Here is a 23296-nt window from a genome sequence, read left to right as displayed (position 1 = left end):
TGAGTTGGACATGTTGAGCTTAAGGGGTGAAAAAGGGAGGAGCTGTAGGTAAAGATTTTACAAGAGAAAACTGTATTTTATGTCTCTTCATTATACATAGTATATTTCCCACTGTGATACTGAGTTTGTATCTGGCTAGAGGTGCACTCTGGAATCAAAGGCTATGAGAAGAAATAAAATGAAAGCAGTCAAAGCTGCCCAATTAACATTTTATTTGGGTAGACAACTAACTCTAAAGGACGGCTGGGACAGAATTCTGTTATAATCTCATTTGGTGAGAGTAATGTGAGTCACTAAAGGCCTACTCTATCTGGCTACACATTACTGCTCACAGTACAAATCTATGTAATCTATTTTACAAGAGTTACTTCAAATGCCACAGACCTAAGGGTCCTTCCAAGATGCGTTCTGGGATAACATAATCAGTAGCAGTATCAGATTTAACAGCAACCATAAGAGTGCGAATGGCACTAGAGAAACTCCAAGTGGTAGAAACTTGCCTCCCCTATGTGAACTTGTAGAAGACAACTCATTATTTTCTGAACACAGTAGTAAAAGGGGAAGAATACTTGTGGTCTCTTTATATCACCATAAGATCACAAAATGTGTAAACGCTTTATTCCAGGGCAACAGTGCGGCTAAACTGGCTGGACAGGGTGAGGCAGTCAATGAACTATGCTTTACTAATCAATGGGTTACTGCCACTAAAAATCAAGAGGAGGGCTAACTGCTTGTTCTTCAGTCCTGAACTCAGGCATACTGGATTTATACACATGCCCACTCTTATTCAATAGCAGAGTATCTGTTGTTCTTCCTTCTCTCACAAGGTGAACCTGCTTGGAGAGGCCAAGGTCCTCCTGCATTCTGTGACCCTGACCCATGGAGAACACAGCGGACTCCTATTCCTCTCCTCGTGCTGCTCTCCCACTCATTCTGACAAGAGCCACCATGACACACCATCTCAGCATGTGAGTCCCAAGGTCTTTATTCTGAATAGCAAAGAAATCAATTCACCTAGGACTCAAGTGTAAACTTGTCAAAATTAATAAAAGTGGTTTGTATTTCCTATTTAGCTAGAGAGCCTGGCTCTGGTCCACTGCACAAAACCAAGAAATGGAAAAATTTTCAGTGTCATAAACGAAATAGTCTAGATCTCCCTGAATGACTAAAAACTAAGTTAGACCACTGGATAGCTCTTCTTAGTCCTAGTTCCACTGCTCAATCTAACTCATTTTCTTTTCTTTTTGGTAAAAGCTGTATGAATAAACACTGAGATGCTTTTCTGCAAAAATGATAAAACTGACTTAACCCGTTCTTTGAAGTACAAGTAATCTGAGCTACTTTTCTGATGTAGATTATAGATTTATCTTGTCAGACTTCGGCCAAGACTGGCCAAAGCAGACAGACAGTGGTGATTCTTCAACTTTACTGCAAGCACATGTCACTTTGGGTGCTTCACACAAGGAATGTGCCCCACGCTTCCTCTCCAGTGACTACAACTCAAGTAATCTTTATTCTCTTAAGTATTCACAAACATTATTTTGCATAAAATGAAGTACGTAACCTGGGACTTCCTGTTTTTTTGGTTTTTACTTACTTGAAGTGAATCAGTTTTGAGTTTTCCTTTGTGTTCCTCAGAGGAACGTAACACTTCTCGGTACAGTTCTGCTGCCAAAACATACTCGCCTAAAGAAATAAAATGTATTTACACAGTTAACACTCCTCTTTCAAATAAAAGGGTGTCTATTAGTAGCCACTATGATCTGAAATTGGGGATAAATTTGGGATAATTACAGCATTTATAAATACTTATTCAAGATGGTATGACCAACCTACACATAATTCTCAGAAAAATCATGCACTATTCACCGTAGATATTGTTGTAAGTCATTAGGCCAAAATATGTCGCCATTAAAAACTACATTCAAAAATTTAAACATCTTTTCATTTCTGGTCATACAAATCATAATTAGTCTGAAATGTGTTTTTCAGTTTGTAATTAGCAGTTCAATAACATAAAGCAATTTTAAAGTGTCTGTTAAAGTATAGGTTAGCAAACAATGGTCCATGGATCACATATGACTCTCCACAATTTTATAAACCCAATCAGGTGAGGATGGATCTTACATTTTTACTTTATTTTTTATTTTAAGCAGTGGTGGTGATCAAACTCTGGATCTTGTGCATGTCCTAAGCAAGTGTTCTACCACTGAACTATAATTGCAGCCAAGTTTTTACATTTCTAAACAGTTTTAAAGATTTTTAAACGGTAATACTTTGTGACATGGGAAAATTAGCTGAAAGTAGGACCCATGAATGAGGTTCTACTGAAACCTAGTTACACTCATTCACGTGCTGTCCATGGCTGCTTTTACACTGCAAGGGCAGAGCTAATTAGCGGCACCGTGATCCCATGTAAAGCCTCGAATATGTAGTCTGGCTGTTTATAAAAAAAATTTAATCATACCTGAAAGAAAAGGGGAGATGAAACTTGAATAATACAACCTACTTTATTTGTTGCTTGTAGGAAAATTCAAAACTGGTGAACTTCAAATACAATTAAAATCTACAGTGATAATTGGGGGGGATTTTTAATCAACAAAGATATCAACTAGAAATTTGTTGATAAGTAACTTCCCTCCCTCATTAGCCCATATACTTGCTTCTCTTTTTAAACTAGGCTTATAAATATCATGTATTTATGGACTGTGTTCATAACCATAAGCTTTTTATATGTATAGATACACAGTTTTGTAAGAGTTTTAGTAGTTGGTCTCTCTCAGAAAGGTGATTTTATATATATATAAATATACATAACAATCTTTCATTTCACCCAATATTAAGTGTACAGTTCAGCAGCATTATGTACATCCACACAATTGTGTAAAACATTTGTTTTTATATTTCTGCTTTATATCTAGAGCTATGAGTTACCTAATACAAAGCTTCCTAAAACACGTATTTTTCACAGTGCTACAGCCTGCCAACTTCGACTCCCTTTGATGGAGATTACTTTCATGATAATAAAGTCATATTACATAATGTAGAAGTAAAACTCAATTATCTTCCCACAGTGAGTTACCAAATTTTAGTTTTCAAATTCTTGATTGATACTATGCAATAATCACATATTCTATTAGTATTTATAGTATCATTTATGAAAAATAAACTATGTAGTAATCCTCCCTTCCTAATCACTGTCCCTTTTAAATGAGGTAATAGTGATTAAACAATAATATAAGCAGCTGAATTTGAACTACTCACTATAATGCTATGAATTTCATTTACTGAAAAAGGATATGCTTTCTGAAGAAGACACAAAATATGTATAGTGAATAACTTACATAAACTTGAGCCAAGTTTGGAAATATCCATTCTTAGCCACTCGATGGCACTAAAACTTCTAAGTAAACCAAATGTGCTGGATTTAATATTGCAAAATGTAATTTTCTGAAAAATATCTGTAGAAAGCATGTTGTTCAATATTGGAATAACACCATGTGTTTAATAGTACAGTCAATGAAGGCCTCCGGATAGTCATTACATTGCACATGTATGTTTATATATAATACAAGCAAATCTCTTCTATATTTTGAAATTTAGAATTCTTTTAAACGGAAATGTAACTCTGAAAGTTTTAAAAAAGTTCTGCATAACTGATTTTTATTGCATGGGACCTGTTTAAATTATAATCAGAAGTAAGTGAAAGTCTCTCTTTTATTTGAGACAAAGTCTTACTATGTAGTTCAGGCTGGTAGAACTCACTATATAGCTCAGGATGGGGTCAAACTCATGGAAATTCTCCTGCCTCTGCCTCCTGAGTGCTGGGATTACAGGCGTGTGCCACCACACCCGGCAGGAAGTATCTCTTGTGGGGAATGCTGACTTTGAGTATAACGAACTTTCCTCAGAAGAATGAGAGATAGCAAAGCCATCACCTTCTACCTTTAATGATGTGGATGCCTGCTAAGCCATTGAGGGCACAAACGAGTTGCCGATGTGCTTCTTCACATTCCGTCCCGCATTTCTTCTGCAGAGATGTCAGCAGCTCCTCCATTGTCATGGTGCTGAAAGAAAAGGTGGACTGTTGAAACCAGAACGAGAACCCCAGTGGTAAATTCCCAGGTGGGAGGGCCAGACACGATCAAGTCTGTGTGGTATCATCTGTGTTTTTTTCTTCAGCTCCATTTTTTGAAATCAGTATTGCTTTTAACTTATATATTATCACTCTCTTAAGCATTGTCACTCTCTTAAGCATTCCTCTACCTGATCCTTTAAATTTTAAATTTAAATTCTTTAAATTTTTTTCACTTCAGTCAAGGAAGAAAGAAACTAGAAAAATCTCCCTTAAATACGAAGTATAAAATTAGGTTGGACATGGTGGTACACACCTGTAATCTAACACTTAGGAGGCTGAGGCAGGAGGATTGCCATGAGTCTGAGGACAGCCTAGGCAACATAGTGAGTTTAAGGCCAGTCTCAACTATACAGTAAGACCCCATCTCAAAAAACCAAAACCAAAACTATATATTTAAAAGAGTACAGGTTTAGAATGTAAAACCGGGTCTGAATCCTACCACTGCAACTTAATCTGTTTAAAAAAAAAAAAAAAAAAAAAAAAAAAAAAAAAAAAAGATCCTTCAAGGACCAGGTTAAACATCATTTCTACCATAAAGCTGTGTAGCTTTAAACATTAAAATAGAAACAACTTCCACAGCAATTTTTATGCATGTTTTTGAAATTTATCATGCTTGCCTTGCATTATATAAATCTATCATCTTTGCTATTTCCCCAATTCATCTATAATTTACTTAAAAGTCAAGGATAAAATCTATCCTCTTTACATCTCTCATAGGACCTGAAGAATTTCTTCCTATTGCCAGGTGCTAAAAGTAGGCCAGTTTCTAAGACAACACATTTCTGGGACAATAGAATATTACAGACACAATTTCTCTCCTGTTTTTGAATGGAAAAATCACATAGAGCTAGCACAATTTTAAAAAGAATGTATGATCACAAACAAATTCCTCAATGTGGGAAGTAAGAAGTATAGGAAGAACAAAATTTCACATCTGTAGTTTAGCCAAAAACAAACAAACAAACAAACAAAAGCAACAGAAATCCCCAACAGACTCTAACTTAAAATAAAACTATTCAAAACCATGAAAATAATTTTGATGTGATTCTCTTTCACAAAGGAAGTTGCATACGAAGAAATACTATCACACTACTAAAACCAGCTGAGTGAAATTGTGAGCCCAAAAGGTACTCGGCTCAAATATTACTTGTTATGGAACTGTCAACCACAGCTGACAGTCCCACAGGGGGAGAAGACAGAGGATGAGACCTTTTCTGAAGAGGCAAGAACTCCCCGCGCACAGCCTGTGGGTGGCAGCAGGCCTGCCTGAGCCTTAGCAGCGGGTACAGGATGGAGGTGACTGTCCTGCGGTCCAGGCTGCTGAGCTTCAGGGCCCAGTCGGAAATCTTCCTGAGTTTGACCACGGCGTCCTGGCAGCACACCTCATGCTGCCGGTGGTAGAAATGTCTCTCCACTGGGGAGAAGTGCAGCCAGTGCGTCTCTTCAGTCTGCGGCGGTATCTGAATCTGCAGTGAGGAGTGACAAAGGTTTCATCCCAATGCTTTCTTTCCCTCTTGTAATATTCTTAATCAATGAACACCTATCACACTCACTTGGTCGATCACGTCTTTCTTTGCAGACCTCCACAGTATCTTGGCAATAAAGCTGTAGAGATGCTGAGGATTCTTCTTGCAGTAAGGGCGATAGAGAAGCTGAACCCACCAGTGTTTGACAGAGTAAGGTTCGATACCAAGAAAGACCACTAACCCGAAAAGATCTGAAAATAAAAAGAGCCAAAGCACAGTGAAAATACTTGTCTCGGGACTTCTGCATTACTGTTCTGAATAAACTCTTTCACAGACATTACAAAGCACAGGGTACTTTTCATAAACCAAAATGTAGGTTCAGAGTCTCTTGAATCTGAAATTTAATTCCAACTCAATTTATATTTATTGAGGTCTATTTTTGATCTAGGTTTTGCTCAAGGTGCAGAAATATCACAAAGTCTATAGAATTATCACAAAGTCTGTACTTAACCCGAAAGTCTGAAATTACCTTCAGAGACAAAAAGCATTATTTGGGTGTGCTTGACAAGATAAACATAAGAAATAACATGTGTCAACATAAGATTTACTAGATCAGAAAAAATCCCTAATCACTTAACTGACAGGAAGAATATTCTTTGATGTAATATTCTATAACCTTTGACCAAGTAACTCCACTCTAATAAATAAGACTAAGAGAATAACAACAACAAAAAGACAAGACTTACTCACAGTATATAGAGTAAGAGTGATTCAAATGAAGACTAAGTTATGGTACCCTCATAAAACAGAACTAGTTTTCTGATTAAGTAGATCTTCCATGTATTAGTTTTAGAGCATGGTGATTCTTATGTATCGCTTGATTAAGCACACTCGATTTCATATTTAATTTCTCTCACATATACTAGGTATTTTCCATCTGTTTATTTGTGAGAAATTTTTTAACATATGGAAACTGCGGATAAAATACTACATGAACCCTCACATAAAATACATATGGCAAGCTCAAACGATTTGCAGGTGTGACTGAAATTTTTTTTCTGTATTATTAAATTTTAATGATATACATTCTCTTCAAAAGGCATATAAAAATTATTTTAAAAGATACCATTATCCTATCTATAACATCTGCTTGAGGATGAGCAACAAATTTACGCCAAATCAAATTATTCTGCTGGCTTCTGGGACTTAATAACCTTTGAAAGTGGTGATAGGTCACTGCCTACATGGAGAGATCTATGGATTTGTATTTGAGCTCAAATTGCATGCTACCTCTACTTTGAGACTGTAAAAGTGTTAAAAATTTCTGTCAGAACCAAATTCATAATCTTTTTTGGCCAAATACGATTTTCTTCTAGTGTTATGCACTGGTGAATATTGTTTCCACCAATATTTGTAAGCAAATCAGAAATCTCGGCATCTCCTGATCTACCACCACGCCTTGTTAACCTCCCTTATCCATGTTTCTGTGTTTCTCTAGAACAGTGATGGTGAACCTTCTAGAGCCCAAACTCACCTCAAAAACTACCGATTTATTTCAAAGTGCCATCACTGCAATTAAACCTGAATACTGAGGTTTTCGAGAAAACAACCCATACATTAACATCTTGGGTCTTAGAAGAAAAACATAACAGCAGAGCTTTCAACTATAAAAAAAGCTTTTTATTGAAAGGTAAAAGTTTGCATTTGACATGCTTTTGCACAACTGCTTATGCATGCTGATAATTTGTCAGACCTTGGCTGGGGCAGCTCGGCTTCGGCTGACAGAGAGGGCTCTGGGTCCCTGCTGAGGCACACATGCTATAGATTCCGCATCACTGCTCTAGGACAACTGTAGTTCCAACCCAAAGAACCAGCGTCACTTCCCCAGAGTACTTCTCACAGCCAATCGCTGTTACACTAATGTCCACGTGGCTACTCTTCTATGCCATTCTCCACACTGCAACTAGAGCGATACTTGAGGCGCAAACCTAAGCACGAGATGACTCTACCCAATGTTAAATCCTTTCGATGGCTATTTTTCTTAAAATGCATGCTTTCCCCACCAGCTTCCTGTACTCTAACTGTACTGACGCTCTTGGTTTCCTGCTGCCACGTGACTCACATTTTTTGTTCCTATGTAATGAAGAATTAATTCTTTCCTCCCCCTGTTCCTTCCACTCATGTTGATGTTTTAGATCTCAATTCAGTTGTCACCTCCTTCTGCCTTCCTATCATGTGATACCTGCTTGAGGAAATCTGACTTAGAATTTTATATTCTTCTATCTGTGACAGTCATCTAAATTCTACTTTATATTTCTCATAAGCATTTTATATATTTTTTTCCCATTTAAACTGTACGCTCAGTAAGTTCAGGGACTTTGTCTATCTTTGCTCACTGTGATACTTCACAAAGAATAGATGAAACAATAAATGCATATAGAGAATTTATATTATTTACAGTCAATACTTTCAAAGAAACTAAAATAAATGACTAAGTAGAAAAATAAAAATCAAAAAAGTGGAAGCAGCTATCACTCATTACATATAGCCTGGCATTAGATACACACTAAAGGCCTAGCAAATTACAGAATGAAAATGCTACTCTCATTTCTTTGCTCAACACGTGGCCAATCTGAGATTAACCAGCTCTCTGGGTTGTTACTAATTAATAGATCAAATATGATATATCTCTACCAGGCTAGCATAATGTTTCTTAAATCGGGTGGAAGTGCAAGGGTGGAATTTTGCTCTTCAGGGGATACCTGGTGCTGCCTGGAGACATTTGTGGGCGTAAGAATTACATGAGTGTAGCCAGCATCTAGTGCCAGTATCTCAACATCCTAATGCACAGGACAGTCCCCATCTAAAAAGAATTATCCAACCGCCAAAAAGAATTATCAGGCCCAAAATACCAAGGTCAAGAAACTCTGCTTGAAGAAAAAAGAAAATAAGTGAAACTTAAATTTCCAAATACAGCACAGTATGTCATGGGCAAACTAATGTCCTCACTGTAGCTAGGAAAACACCAGATACAGTGGGGAGAATATACAGAGATACCAGAGTTATGGAAACAAAGAAAAAGACAAGCAGAATTCCAGAAAGGTTGGAAAAGCAGTGTTTAAAGTGACTTGGGGCATGAGAGAACTCTTGGGCATAACTATCTGGAGATTCATACGAATACACATATGCCAGAACTTTTCAAATATCACATTTTAAATACTTACAGTTTTATACTCACTTATACCTCAATAAAGCTCAAACAACTCAAAAGCTTTTTTTTTAAAGTTATACAAGAATTTATTGAGTAACAAGGACTCAAAAATACCTACCAACATCATATATCACCAAAATAACCTATTTTGCTCATATTCTCCCAACATTACAATGAGAGAAAATAACTCTAATAGTCATGTTCTTTTTTTTATTGTACCCTTCCGGCAAACTTTTCAGCTGAATGAAATCTAACACCTAATGTCTAATTTTTTTTTATAATTACCAAATGTGAAAGCAGACTACTGAATCTAGCCTTTTAATGAGGCTGATATTCTCTAAATAAATATCTTCATGTAACACTCAAACTGTGAATTTTTAAAAAAATGCCAAGTATACACCTTCACAGATCGTCTAAGTCTCTGTGGATGCCAAGAGTATCAATAAGAGAAACGAGGTACAGGGTTTATGGGAACTTACATCTTTGCATAAATTATGTTAATAATGAAATATACATTTTTACCAGGAAATATTTTTCCTCTAAAAATAACAACTCAGGTCTCAGTAACAGAGGTTGATATTTTTATTTTGGCATGCAGTAAGTTATCCTGCTAAAATCAAAGGTAATATGAAAACTTCCAATTTTCATAAAGGTAAATTTTGAAGTTGAAAGTATATCTACTTTATAATTTAATTATGTTTTAATGATAACTTTCCAGGAAATCTGCATAAAACACTTATTTACAGTTATAAATATTCACATCTTGATTAAAGATTTTAAAAATGCAATGTCTTTTCTATCAAAATATATCTGTGGAGAGAAATAGATTGGACAATCATTCAAGAAAAGGAATGGTTGAAAGGATACTACTACGGTGTGACATTATACATATGGTGACATTAAATGCTCTTACTATTTTTTAACTTTCAGACTTAGAAAAATTATGCTTCTACTATAGATTCAATGAACATTATGGTCTTTTAATAGACACAGTCAACTGAAATTGTCTTTCTCCTCCCTTCTTTGCTCTCTTTTTTATCTCAGCTTCTGTTTTCTGCCCATCAGGTTGGAAATATAAGATCGCTTCAGACCCACGTGTATATTGTCTGGTAGCTAAAATACCTACTCACCCTGAGGCAGTGGGGCTGCTCACTACACATCCGTTCTCATTGAAAAACAGAAAAAGCACTCAAGTTCCATTTAAAAAGATAAATGCTTGAAACTATTAGGAGTAAATGTATGTTCACTCAAATAAAGATTTAAAAATGGAAGCGTAATAGTATCCTTTCCTCACAAAGAGCAAGCTCAGCAGCCAGTGCAGTGCGTGTGGAAAGCGTACATTACCCTCCAGGCCTCTCTGTACTGGAGTGCCGCTGATACACCACCGATTAATCCCACTCAGACGCAAGGCCATTTCTGCAGCCTAGTAAGAGAGAAACACGAAGCATGAACAAAAGGAGAAAAAGTCACAGGAAGAACATGGACCCCAGGCATACATTTACTCATAAGATAGCCCGTGAAAAGCTACACTTCAGGTGACATGCACCTGCTTTTATCTAACAGCTACTGCAATCAGCGTGGAATGTACTAGCCCGTCGGCATCTCCCCATAGAGGGCTCTCATTAGTAGGGGGCTGGCACATGCCATCCTGAAAGGGAGCGGTAGAATAGGCAGCAGAGAATGGAAATCCCACTAAATGACTGTTCAGTCACCTATACCGCTCCATGCTCCAGACGTGAACTTCCGGAGCAATAGACATGATGCATACGTTCAACTCAGACTGTTCCAAGACCAGAGAAAGGTATATGGTAAAGGCTGACATAAAATTCTGTTCTTTGAAGCAGCATTTTCTGTAACCATCTGCTGTCTCTCAGACTAAACTACAAGAGTCAACTCTGGCTCAGAGTTATTGGAGTCCACATGAGCTCCTAGGTAGCATAAATAATTTTTAAAATTCCTAAATACAGTTTACTTTGATGTGTATCACACAGAAACTGGCATCTCATCCAAATATGGATGAGCAGTGCAAGAGGCACGGGGCTTGAAAACAATTCCGAAGGGCTGCACACACAGTTCACTCCACAAGAGAAAATGAAATAGAAAGCGTGTTAACAGCAAACTTTCGACTAATATCAATACTGTGGGTTAACTATACTTTAATTAGCAAATTATTCAGTTTGGCCTAATCCCTTCTTTCCCAATCCCAGCCCTCAAAGGATTTTGCAGACTCTCACTTTCACTGCAGGACATTCGACCATCTGAGCTTCATCAAGGCAGATCCTCCACCATTCCACAGCGACCAGGGGGCTGGGGATGGCCATGTACCGCTTCTGGTTCCGTAGGCGGCGCCCATCCTCACTATTGCTATGTGGGATATCGACATAGTTTAGTTCTGAACGAAGGACGTCGTAGGTGATGATAACTATGTCCTGCTCTGCCAAAAAGTGAGGCTGTAAAAAGCCATCTTTCTTTACTCCTTGATATACCTAGGAAATAATCACACCAACGCAGTTACTTTAAAAGCATTCATCAAAGACAAATGAAATATTCATTTATTTAAACGCTTACTGAATCCTTTTCAAGTGCTTAAGACCACATGTGCCACAAGGCAGACCTCCTATCTGTCTAGAGAAAGACACGTTTTGGTGCAGAAGACAACGTGACAAATATGAAAGGAACTATCACAAAAAGTAAATGTAATGGCAAAACAGTGAAAAGACCAACTCTGCGGCTGAAAAGGTGAACTCAGAGGAGCTAAAATGTCAGGTATGCCTTGAAGAACGTTTAGGAGTTCTCACTGGTGGGAAACGGAAGAGGAGGGTAAGTATACAGAGGAATCAATAGCCATGCTAGAGCACAATGATACGAAAAATGAGAACAGTAAGAACTATTATTCACGAAATACCTTTTGTGTTTCAGATATCTGAAAAGCATTACGTATCTGTAAGCATCATCTCTGAATTTCAACAATACTGGTAGCTGCTGCTATTGTTCCTATCCCACACATAAAGGAACATCAACTGACTTGCTCAAAACTAGATGCTGAGACTTCAAAGCTTGCCTACCCATATGACACATAGCTCCTCCATGGCAAAAATTACACTTTACTTATTCCTGCATGCTCCATGCTGTGATAGTGGCTGAAATATAAGAATCCTAAAATAATATTTACATGGAAAGAAGGAAGAACAAAGACAGCAAAAGATATTATTATTAGTAAATAGTAACTCTAAAGGACCACCACTATGTGCTAGCATTTTATCAAATTATTTAACTTCATAACAAATCTATAAGATACTAAATTTTCACTCAGAACCTAACATAGTTCTTAGCATATAATAGGTGCTTAATAAATGTGCTGAATGAGTAAATTTTTATTTTACCAATGAAGTACCTGAGACTTCAGAAGACAATTTTGGAGCTAATGGTGCCTTTGGAATATATTTTTCTCTGAAATCATAAATGTTTATATTAACTTATACACTTAAGTGATTAGGAATTTTTAAAAAAGCTTTCACATCTTCACATTCGAAATGCTCTAACTGCTGAAATCTGGAAGAAGCTAGGAATACAGTCCACTGTTCTATTTCTTACTTTTAATTTCCTCTTCCAGCTGTGATTTAATACTATCATCATGTCAATAAGTTAACTTCCCAATTAAACAACAAAGCAACCAAGATTATAAAAACTCATGAAGCAGCAAAAGTGAGCATCTCGTCATCCCTCTGAGCCCGAGGGGCCTTACCAACACCCGAAGGGAAGACGACTTTATGTGCCGGTTGATCTCATCCACCCACTGGTGGCAGATGGAGCTCGGAGAGATGATCAGAGTTGCTCTTGTTGATACTGGCTCCATTGCAACAAGGCAGTGCGGGCAGTAAAAGGGCTTAATTTTCAGATTCTCCTCTTCATAGTTCACACACTTTGCATGTTGCCACAGGTGGCAATTCAGGCACTGAACACGAGGCTTACGATCTATCTGGTCGAATTCACCACATATGCACTCAAAGCGATAATCAGCATTGTCATAGGGACTCGTGACATTAGAATGTGAGCTCTCATTCGTAGCAGGGTTTAGAGATTCACCATGGTCCTTAGCTTCTTGCTCTTCCCTGACTTCAGAGACACATGTACCTTCAGACATGGTGACATCAGTAATCCCAGAGTCACTTGTGGCAGGACAGTGATCGTGTATGTCAGCACCAACATCAGGCTGACTTTTTCCTTTTTTTGTGGATGGCATAGGCTTTTTCCTCCATTTACTACGATTTTTCTTGGCCTTATAATAATAATAGTAAGGGTCATCGTCATCGTCGGAGGTATTTGATGGCAAATATTCAGAATCAGTGTCCTTATTTCCTGACTTTCTGGGGTCTTTCTGAAATTTCCTTGGACTTCCTACTGTCTATAAAACAAAATCCAATTATTTAATTAATTTATTTCAACACAATTATATTTGTGAACTAAATTCCCAACACTCAAGTGTGGAATAAAGTTTTAACTGCTGATAGCAGCAATGACAAGTGCAGAGGTATTTTAAACTGTATAATATGCTTAACAAATAATTTTATGATGCACCTAACCAAATACTTGTTATGTGCCGAACACCTTTGTTCGGGATCAATGGTAACCAAAAGAAAGATTAGTCTTCTAAAGTTTACAGTCAGAAACTAGAAAAGAGAGGTCATATGCGTAAGTGCCTTCTCTAACCACAGATATTCCTCTTTCAACGTCCCATATAATTAACAACTATTTGGACTTAGGACCGAGTCGCACTGTTCAGACTTGCAACCTGCCACTCGGAGTTACAACCCACACTTTGACTTACGACACAGGAACGCGAACGGCAGTGCAGCCTTGGGGGGACCTCTTCCATGGTATAGGACTGTAATTTTTGCTGATTATACTGTATAGTACAGTAGTGTAGTTTTATTATACATTACAGTACTGCATGTAAAAACAAAGTCACCAAGATGGAGTTTCCTGTGACCAATTTATGTAACAACCTAGTCTCAGGAACAAAACTTGGTCATTAAACAAGGAATATTTATAGTTGTTTTTTAATCTTCAGATTATAAGACATTAAGAGTCAAGGTGGAATCTGTCAGCTTATTCTGTAAGGCATCACATGTAGGTGTTAAGTATTTAATAAATGCTCAAGTACCTGCTTTCTTGCTTTATTGCATATATCTTCCTCCTTGTAATTCTTCCCCAGTGTAAAGGTCCCTGAGAAACCATGACCTTTGATCTGTTTCACAAGACCTTCAAAAATTAAACACTTCAGCATGCGTTTCAGAAGACTCTTGTTGCGTTGAACATCGTATCTGTACATAGAACTGACATACTTATAGATGGCGAGGATGGAAACTCCTTTCTTCCCATTCATTTCTTTTACAGCTGTCAGGATCATCACGCGTGTAGCTAAATGCAAAAATATATCTTAACTCAGTCAAAATGATTAAAATGAAATGAAAACAAAACTGTTAATCTGTGGACAGAGTTAGGAAAGTCAAATTTACTGTGATACAGTACCATTTTGAGAAATATATAGTAAAAATTTATCTCAACATATTAAATAAATAATAGAAATAATTTCAAGAAGAATTATTTGGGTTAATGTTAGTCTTACAAAATGATAATCATTCAAAATTATGTGAGAAAGCTCCTCTAGTTATCCTACCTTCTGTATGCTATCATTACTATAGGAAACATTCATTTGCTAACAGACTCTACTTAAGAATAAACAAAGCCAGATTAAAACTATATGCAAAAGAAATTTAAATAGAATATAGTGAACAAGAACTACCTGGACCAAGTCAAAGAATACTCTTTTTTGTTTTTGTCAGGACATGATGAATGGTAATTAGATCCATTTTTACTATGTATATACTACTGCAAAAACATTTATAACAATGGCAACGTATCTCTAAGGATTGCAAGAACTATAACAGAGATCATCGTAAGAAGGTATCTTTTAAGAGATACTTACGGGGGCACTGAACTTTTTCTTTTGGTTCAAATTCCACATTCTGGGTTTCTGTGTTTTTTACTGATCCTCCAAAACAATGGGATGGGATGAAATAATTCACCTCTTTTCCCTATTCATAAACAACATTCAGTAGTCACATATTTGCTTTCAGCATTCTGAATTATTTATTAAAATTAACACTCTTTCCATTAAGGAAATAAAATAGTAAACAATTTTAAAAGAAAGGGCTAAATATACTATTTATACACACAAATCTATTTTTTATTTCCAACCTTACAAGTAGCCACGGCTTTTTAAATTATTCCTGTTTTTTTTTTTTTTTTTTTTTTTTTTTGGTTTTTCTCCGGTACCGGGAACCGAACTCACGACCTTGCGCTTGCCAGGCAGGCGCTTTGCCGCTGAGCTAAATCCCCAGCCCCTCCTGTTGTTTTATACTGCTTAAAATTATTCATGTTATATTACCTAAAAGTTAAGTGGGGACTGCCTGAAATTCACTTTTAAGACATGCTTAAAAACAGAATTAGCCCACTGAATTTATAATAATGCTAAAGATAGTAACTTAGAATTAAAATATATGAGAAGGAAGCTATTGATAGTTAAAACTTTATACTGTAACTCACTTCTCCACAAAAGATTCTTTTTTCTATTCCTACTGTTATGGCTTAGATCTACCACGTCCGCCAAACGTATCAAGCATCAGGGTTGGGCTTTTGGAAGGTGGCTGGACCCTGGGTGTGTGTGGTGTTTATTAGCGGATTCATCCACTGATCACTCACAGCTGAACGGCCCGCTAGAATGCGGTGCCTGGTGAGAAGGGCGCGTCCCTGGGGTGAGACCTGGACGGGGGTGCTCTAGTTTCTGGCTCCTTCCTTCTCTTTCTGTTTCTGTGCCACCATGAACTCAGCAGCTGTGCTTCTTCTTACCTTCCCACCACCACGTTCCTGCCTTGGGTGGAGGCCCCTGAAGCCAGGAGCCCAATCAGATCTCCTCCTCTAAGTTGCGGGTGTTCTGTTTTGGGTTGTGGCAAAGAGAAATCTGACTAAAACATCTACTCAAATTTGAAAGACTGATTTTACAAACAACCTATCAACAGGTCATGAACAGTACGACTATAAGCCTGATCAACGCTAGAGGTGATTAATTACAGTCATGGCCTTAACTACTAGTCTCATTTCGGCAGGACTTAACGTATTGATTTCAGGTTTCATTACTGGAAAATGTAAGCCAGGAACTAGCCATATTTGCCTCAGTGAGGTTAAGAGTTTAGGGTAAACTCTAAACTTTGTATTTTTAAGCAAATTATATATTTTAGGAGAAGGACTTAAGAATCTGTCTCATCCTACAATCTATTTACTAAGCTACCTATCCTTTAACAAAGTTCTAACTGCTACATTTGAAGGTTTCCATATCTGAGATTTGTATAATTTTGTCAAACAGTCATTAAAAATATTTAGTGTAAATGATGCCTCGTTGTAGTGACAAAGTATCTGAGGAGTCGACAGTACGGCACTTTCATAAAGGGGATTTTCTGCCAACTAGTGGGAAGCCTGCTAAGCGACTGCACATCCTCTTCCTAGTTGGCCAACATCACTTGAGAAAACCTGCAAGGTTCATCAACCATTCCTTGTGCCCACTGCAATCAACCAACCCTAATATAAATCGTTAGCCACAGGAACGAAGTGTCGACTTCAGCACCAAGCAAATGTTCACCATATGATGCCTTTTGAGAACATATGTCTCCTGGCTTTTCAAGCACTACAGAACTCCTCCTACCTCAGGAAGAGTGAGAGTATCTTGTTTGACATCTTGCCGAGTATGTGTCAGAATCAGAGCCAAAACCTCCACTGTCTTCCCAAGACCCATCTCATCTGCTAAGATTCCACCAAGCAGCTGTGGTCCAGAATGTGGGTACTCACGGATGATGCTAATGGAAAAAACAAGCACAGCACATCACAGGAGTGTAAATAAAAAAAGTCTTCTTAACTACAGTTCCTAGAGATAACTGGAAGAAATGTAAACATCTGTTTATTCAAAGTATACCTTAGGGTGAAACAATTAAAATCCCTATGCATAAATATAAAAAGTGTAATAAAAAAAAAACTGTATAAGCTGAATTAAGTCTGCAGAAATGAAATGTGCTGATAAATACCTGTCAACTTTTCTCATCTATAATTAATAGGAAATATGTCTCGGTTCTTTCTATGACATTTGTGAATATGTGAGTAAAGTATAAAGGGCAATAACTATCATTAATTAAATAAATGTATTATCAATGATTTCTAAAACTTTTTATAACATAAATTAACAAATTCAATGAAAGGTATAAAAACCACCTCAAATAAACAAGATAACATTTCTACATAGAATAAAAATCTCCTTTTTAAATTTTGTAACTAAGCACCTTATACCTATTATGAAATATTTATCTGTTGAAAAGTGACAAATTCTATTAATTTTAAGTGCATCCTAGCTTTTTAAAAAAAAATCTCTTAATAAAACTTCAACTTAGTATTTCTTTTTTGAAGTACTACCGAAACTAAGGATGTATATTACAATCTCATACAATTTGTTATGGTATTTATTTTTTTAAATCAAATAAATAAATAAAATTTTGCCTTACCAGCCTGTGTATGGATTATAATAGAGTTTCAAACCCTCAGGTGTAATAATCTCTCGCCACAAGAAATGCAGGGAACTTTCTAAGGAAAAATATGACCATAAGTTTTTGTTTGTTTGTTTTCCTTTCTTTCAGATAATCAGATTAAGTTAAAAATAAGTGAACAGTTAGGATACCCTGAGATACTGATTCAGAAGACCCACATTCCTGCGAAGTCTTATGTATGAAAAGCCATACACTTAACACATGGGTAGAAGGGTAAGGACTCCTCCGATTCTTTTCTTCTAATATGCTTTAACTTCCTCTGCTTTGGGCACAAATCTACACAAGCAAGTTGTAAGACCACCCCCTGCCCCGCAAAAAAGGAAAGGGTAGCAAGACTGTGGACAGTCAACAGGAAAAGAAAATTATGCACAGGCAACTCCCACATGATAAAGGAAATTAGCTTATCTTTATAAATCAGGCAAGAAGTTGCACAAAGTTCTAAAATAACTCAGTAGATGTTGCTAATAGGCTCACACATTTACCCATAACATATTTGACCTCTTCTGTGGGTCAGAAAGTGGGAGGAAAGGATTACTTAACTGAGGAAAGCAAATCTGAAACTATACTACTGAAGTACTCAGTCTATTTCAACCAGAATCTCCCACCCCTGTGTATTTTAGCGACTTAAAACCAACTACTGTTCCAAATAGGGTTTGTGTCTTTTCTCACCAGTGAAATGCCATTTTTTTGGTTGCTTTTATAAGGGATTAAAAGATGAAGCAGGGAAACAAATAGGATTGTTTATAAAATAAAAAGTTTAAAAGATAAAATGTTTAGGGCTGGGGATGTAGCTCAGTGGCACAAGTGCCTGCTTGGCAAATACAAGGTCCTGAGTTTGATTCCCAGTACCAAAAAAAAAAAAGTTTAGATTTATTGTAACTGTAAGGGATAGAAGAAATATGAAATGTCACATGGAGATTTGATCAATAAAATGTAGTGTGGATATAAAAAAGAATGAATTAGTGATACATACAGCGTGGATATATGTCTAAAACATTTTGTTGAAAGAAACAAATCTTTTCTTCAAGGTGTAGGTATTTTATGATGTCATTCACTGTTTCAAAAACAGGCAACATAATGGTGAGAGTGGCTGCTGCCTCCTCAAGGGATGTGAAGTACAAGAACTGACTGGGGGGAGAGATCTGTCAGGGGTTTACGGAAATATTTTATACCAGCGCTGTCTGATAGAAATACAATGGGAGGCATATATTTAACTTTTAATTTGTAGTTAAAATTATCACGATATTTTACATTCCTTCTTTTTAGGGATATTTTTTGAAATTTGATGTGCTTTCTAAACTCACAGTATATCTCATTTGGGGCAATCCTGATTCAGCATTCAGGAGTCATATGTTGGTAATGGCATGCTGAGGACAGTCTAGCTCTCTACCTTAATTGGGCTGTTGGCTACACAGACATGTGGATGCATTTAGTCTGAGCCCTTAAGATCTGTGCATTTTACCGTGAGTTATATTTATATAAAACTTTTAACTGAAAACGAATACTTCATTTTAGAAAAAAATAATATCGTCTGGGAGACCACAAAAACAATAATTTCTTTAACAAATAACTGGAAGGAAAAATAGTGTGAGAGATGGGAGATAAAATTTATGGGTTATGAAACAATCAAGAGCAAGCAACTCTAATGTCTGATGCCTTTTGGTTTCAGATTGGAACTCTCTGTGTGTGTATGTGTGTGTGTAAATGTGTGTGTGGAGAGACAGAGATGTGGCAGAGAAGAGAGGGAGAGAGAAGTAGAAGAAGGAAAGGTAAGGGAGCTTGGAAGGAAATAGAGTTGTTGATATGAAAGCATTGTTAGCCAGGGATATAGCTCAGTGGTACAAGTACCTTCCTTGCAAGGCAAGGTCCTCAGTTCGATTCCTGGTACCAAAAAAAAGCGTTGTTGGGCTTTAAGAATCTATGATTATATACACATATGGACATATTTACACTTTATTTGAAAAAGCTCTTATCTTTTAGTGAAATAAACTGAAATATTAACCTATGTAGGATTTACTTCAAAATACAGTATGGGGCTACAGGGAGTGAGAGAAACAATACTGGCTTTGGACTGATATTTACTGTCCAAAATGAAGAGTTTAAAAAAAATGAAATGTGTTGGATAAAAACATATAAACTGGAATACTTGGGAGAAATAAGCTATTTTTATTAACCAAAATAAATAGATAAAATAGGAATGAGAAATGGTTAACACTTTACTTCTAGAATCATATAAAAATATCACCTGTGTCTATCCCTTTAAAGATGATGTTAAAGAAATAAACAACTGCCAGGTGGGATTGCACACCTGCATCCCAGCAGTTCAAAGGCCGAGGCAGGAGGCTAGCTTCAAGTCTGGGCTACAGAGTGAGTTCAAGGCCAGCCTGAACCACAAAATGAGACTCTGTCTCAAAAAAACAGAAATAAAAAACAAAACACAAAGCAAAACAAAAAAAATCAATTCCTGGTACCAAAAAAAAAAGGATAAAAGTAAATGACTCCTATAAATCTACAACTTTCATAAAATTAGTTAATAGATGGCAATTTATTTATTATTATTTACTCTATGGAGCAAAGAAAAATGCAAATCTAGGAAGTAAGTCACTTCCTTTCATAAATTTGCTATTGTTAAATTAATCATGAAATTGTGAAGTTTTTTGCCCGTGACTACAAAGATTCCCATCTACTTGAATTTGAAAAAAATTCTTCGTTGGTAAATCATGTAAACAAACGTCATGGTTTTCAAAAATTCAAACCTGTATTTATTTTGGGAGGAAAAGCCAGGCCAAACTTTTATGAATCAGAAAAGTCATAAATTAATTTTTATAGACTTTAATTTTACAGGATTTCTTAAAAAATACTTTTATTTAGTGTAGATAAAATAGTGCAGCAGCAAAGCACTTGTCTAGCATGTGTGAAGCCCTGGTTCAGTTTCCAATACTGCAAAAATGAAAAGAAAAAAATACTTTTGTTCATGATAATACGCTTCCTACCCTATGTTTTTAGTATGTGTTTTTAAATGATCATTTACCCCTCACTATCTCTCATGTGGACACTCTCAAACCACTGTCCCTTTCTTTGGACATCTTATACTTGCCATTAGTAGGAGCGCTTCTGAAACGCTCTTGTTGTAGCATCCAGTTGACAGCCTCTCTCTGGTAGGGTCTCAACACAGGGGTCAGTGCAGGATGCTGCACATCCACTTGGACAGAATGTGCTTCCTGCTGATGTGTTTGCTTCACGAAGTGATAGAGCTCATCAATGTCTTGTCCCTCTGGCTCACTATCTGAATCTTCTTCATCATCTTCTGACACATCTGTATATTCAATGACAGTATACTTGCAACTTGCTCTGCCTTTTATAATCACAAGCAATTCTTACTCTACAATGATACTTCCCCCTCAAGTCTGGGCATCTTGCTCAGTATGTTTCATGTAGGAAAATCTTCACTGATCAAAAATCTACCCATCTATTTTTCAAGATAGTTCAAATGGTGGGCACAATTGCCCTCTGGAAGACTCCTGCTTACGTGAAAAAATAAAAATGAAAGCCCAAGACAATTTATGACCTCCTTTGGCTGATTTGTTTTATGTCACTTTTTTTTTGCCCTCCCTGACATGTTTACACATACTTTTCATACTCTACATATGATAATACATTGAGATCTACCTGGTATTAGTCATTCATGTGACTATCTGCTGGAGACCACTATGAAGCAGCCCCAAGCGGGACTTAAATTAACCAATTGGCTTTTTATGTTCACTTGTGAATCTGTCCAAGGCCCAGGCCACTTGTGTGGAAGTAGGTTTTGGACTCATAGTAAGTGAACCTCTGTGAGTCACTAATCCCTACTAAGGCCTGTAATGGGGATGGAGCCAGAAAGCCTGAAAGGATAAGACAAGATCACAGCCAAAGACACCTGGATCTGATCTCAACTAGATAAAGACTATAGTCTGAGGCATCTCACTCCTGGGTAGATTAACTTAACACCTTACTTGGAGAAGTCCTTGAGTGATTCTGCCCTTCTTGATTACTCCCCTCCTTTCTTCTAATAACCAAATATATATGGGCTACCCAGAGGTCTTAGTCTTAGCCCCAAGAACGTTGTATTCTGTGAGAGGGCTTTGATTCTCCTAGAGCCCTGAAATCATTCCATTTGCACCTTTTTATTTAGCCTTCACCATACACTCGTTCAGGAGATTGTGGACCTGATAAGCCTGCAATAACTAAGGAATATTATTAACCCAATAACTATCCCTTCCCCATAACTGTCCCTTCCGCATTGAAAGCAAATGTAGTCTTTTGTTATTACAGCTTCAGAGAAGATGACACATACTTTGCCCACTGTGGGTATACAATAACCACCTGAGGAAGTGAGTGGGAATATTTTTTACACTTTATAAAAAGTCCATATACAGATATAATTTTTTATGTCTATTAAGACAATAGTTCCCGCCAGGTGTGGTGGCGCATGCCTGTAATCCCAGCACTAGGGACGCTGAGGTAGGAGGATCATTGCGAGTTCAAGACCAGCCTGGGCTACAAAGTGAGCTGAAGGCCAGCCTGAACTGCACAGCGAGACCCTGTATCAAAAAGACAAAAAAGCGCCTGCCTGGCAAGCGCAAGGTCATGAGTTCGGTTCCCGGTACCGGAGAAAAACAAAAAAAAAAAAAAAAAAAAAAAGACAATAGTTCCCATTATATTTCTTACTTTAAAATAAAGGACAAGGTATAGGCAGGAAGAGAAACTAATTAGGAATTGAGTGCTTAAATTTTTGTTTGTTTTTTGAGACGGGGTCTCATTATATGATTCAGGCTGGCATTGAATTCACTATGCGCCTAGGCTGGCCTTGAATTCACGGCAGTGCTCCTGTCTTGGCCTCTCCAGTGCTGGGACTACAGGCCTGTACCACCACACCCGGCTTTAAGTGCTTAAACAATTAATGTAAATATATAAGAATATCAGACCCATTTGGTAGGTAAGGATCTCTGGCTGTGACAAAATTCTGCGTATGAATAACACAAAAGGGCCAACTGGCTCAGCCCCATTTGGACTTTGCCTTTGGACATGCTTACTGACTGCACATACTTCCTGAATGCTTACTATAAGTTAAGACAGTGTTAAGCAAACACAGTAAAGAAACATTACTGAGGATATTCCAGATCAGTCAAACTTTGCCATATACAGGTGACTTTCTGTAGGTCATTTAAATTTTACAATTCTTATTATGTTTTTCTTATTATGTATAGGTGTTAAGGTAAAAATCCACAACTCCAAATAACAGCAATTTTAAAGTATACTTTAAAAATTACCTGGAATAGTAAAATTATATAACTTTTCCATCACCTTCTTCATGAGTTGATTGAACTTTTTCATTCTTGAACTTGCATCACTGAAAGAATCCAGTCTTGCTAGGCCATCTTCCAGAATATAAATCCCAACCTACAAAGAATTGTCAACATAAAAGTAATTTTATTTGAAATATACCATTCTTAATGAGGACTTTAGAAAAAAAAAAAACATTTCTAGTGACACTATTTTACAATATTTGCACCCACAAACACTGGATACATTCCTACAAGATCTCCACACATTTTCACTTTCAATAATAAATTCATTCCACAAATGCAAGTACTGCCTATGTGTGATGCACCACTCATTACTGGAAAAAAATATGTCACTAACTGGAACCAAACCAAGTTCAGCTCCAGTTATGAAATGAAAGAATACCACCAAGGTCATTTAAATGTTCTAATTTCAGCATTTTTCTGTATGAAAGATAAATAGTGCCCATTCTTTTTTCCTTGTAGAGTTTCTCAAAAATCAAGTA

At 36.9% G+C, this 23296-nt stretch overlaps 1 protein-coding gene across 1 annotated transcript in view; it reads right to left on the bottom strand.

Annotated features, from left to right (window-relative positions):
- Shprh (SNF2 histone linker PHD RING helicase, E3 ubiquitin protein ligase) overlaps window positions 1-23296 on the bottom strand; it is an 81022-nt gene that overhangs the window by 46317 nt on the left and 11409 nt on the right. Inside the window, exons 3-15 of the mRNA XM_005389229.2 lie at window positions 22779-22908; window positions 20564-20782; window positions 17425-17503; window positions 16578-16728; window positions 14805-14913; window positions 13980-14236; window positions 12561-13220; window positions 11050-11301; window positions 10160-10238; window positions 5692-5855; window positions 5348-5604; window positions 3946-4067; window positions 1598-1686 (exon numbers count right to left, since the gene is read on the bottom strand). Coding sequence (XP_005389286.1) covers window positions 1598-1686; window positions 3946-4067; window positions 5348-5604; window positions 5692-5855; window positions 10160-10238; window positions 11050-11301; window positions 12561-13220; window positions 13980-14236; window positions 14805-14913; window positions 16578-16728; window positions 17425-17503; window positions 20564-20782; window positions 22779-22908 — 2568 coding nt within the window. The remainder of the gene's footprint in view (window positions 1-1597; window positions 1687-3945; window positions 4068-5347; window positions 5605-5691; window positions 5856-10159; window positions 10239-11049; window positions 11302-12560; window positions 13221-13979; window positions 14237-14804; window positions 14914-16577; window positions 16729-17424; window positions 17504-20563; window positions 20783-22778; window positions 22909-23296) is intronic.

The sequence above is a fragment of the Chinchilla lanigera genome, unplaced genomic scaffold (assembly GCF_000276665.1).
Source record: "Chinchilla lanigera isolate Chin_1 unplaced genomic scaffold, ChiLan1.0 scaffold00035, whole genome shotgun sequence".
In the NCBI taxonomy this organism is placed as follows: Eukaryota; Metazoa; Chordata; class Mammalia; order Rodentia; family Chinchillidae; genus Chinchilla; species Chinchilla lanigera.
The sequence above is the reverse complement of the archived record's forward strand: the minus strand, read 5'-3'. Positions and strand labels throughout refer to the sequence as shown.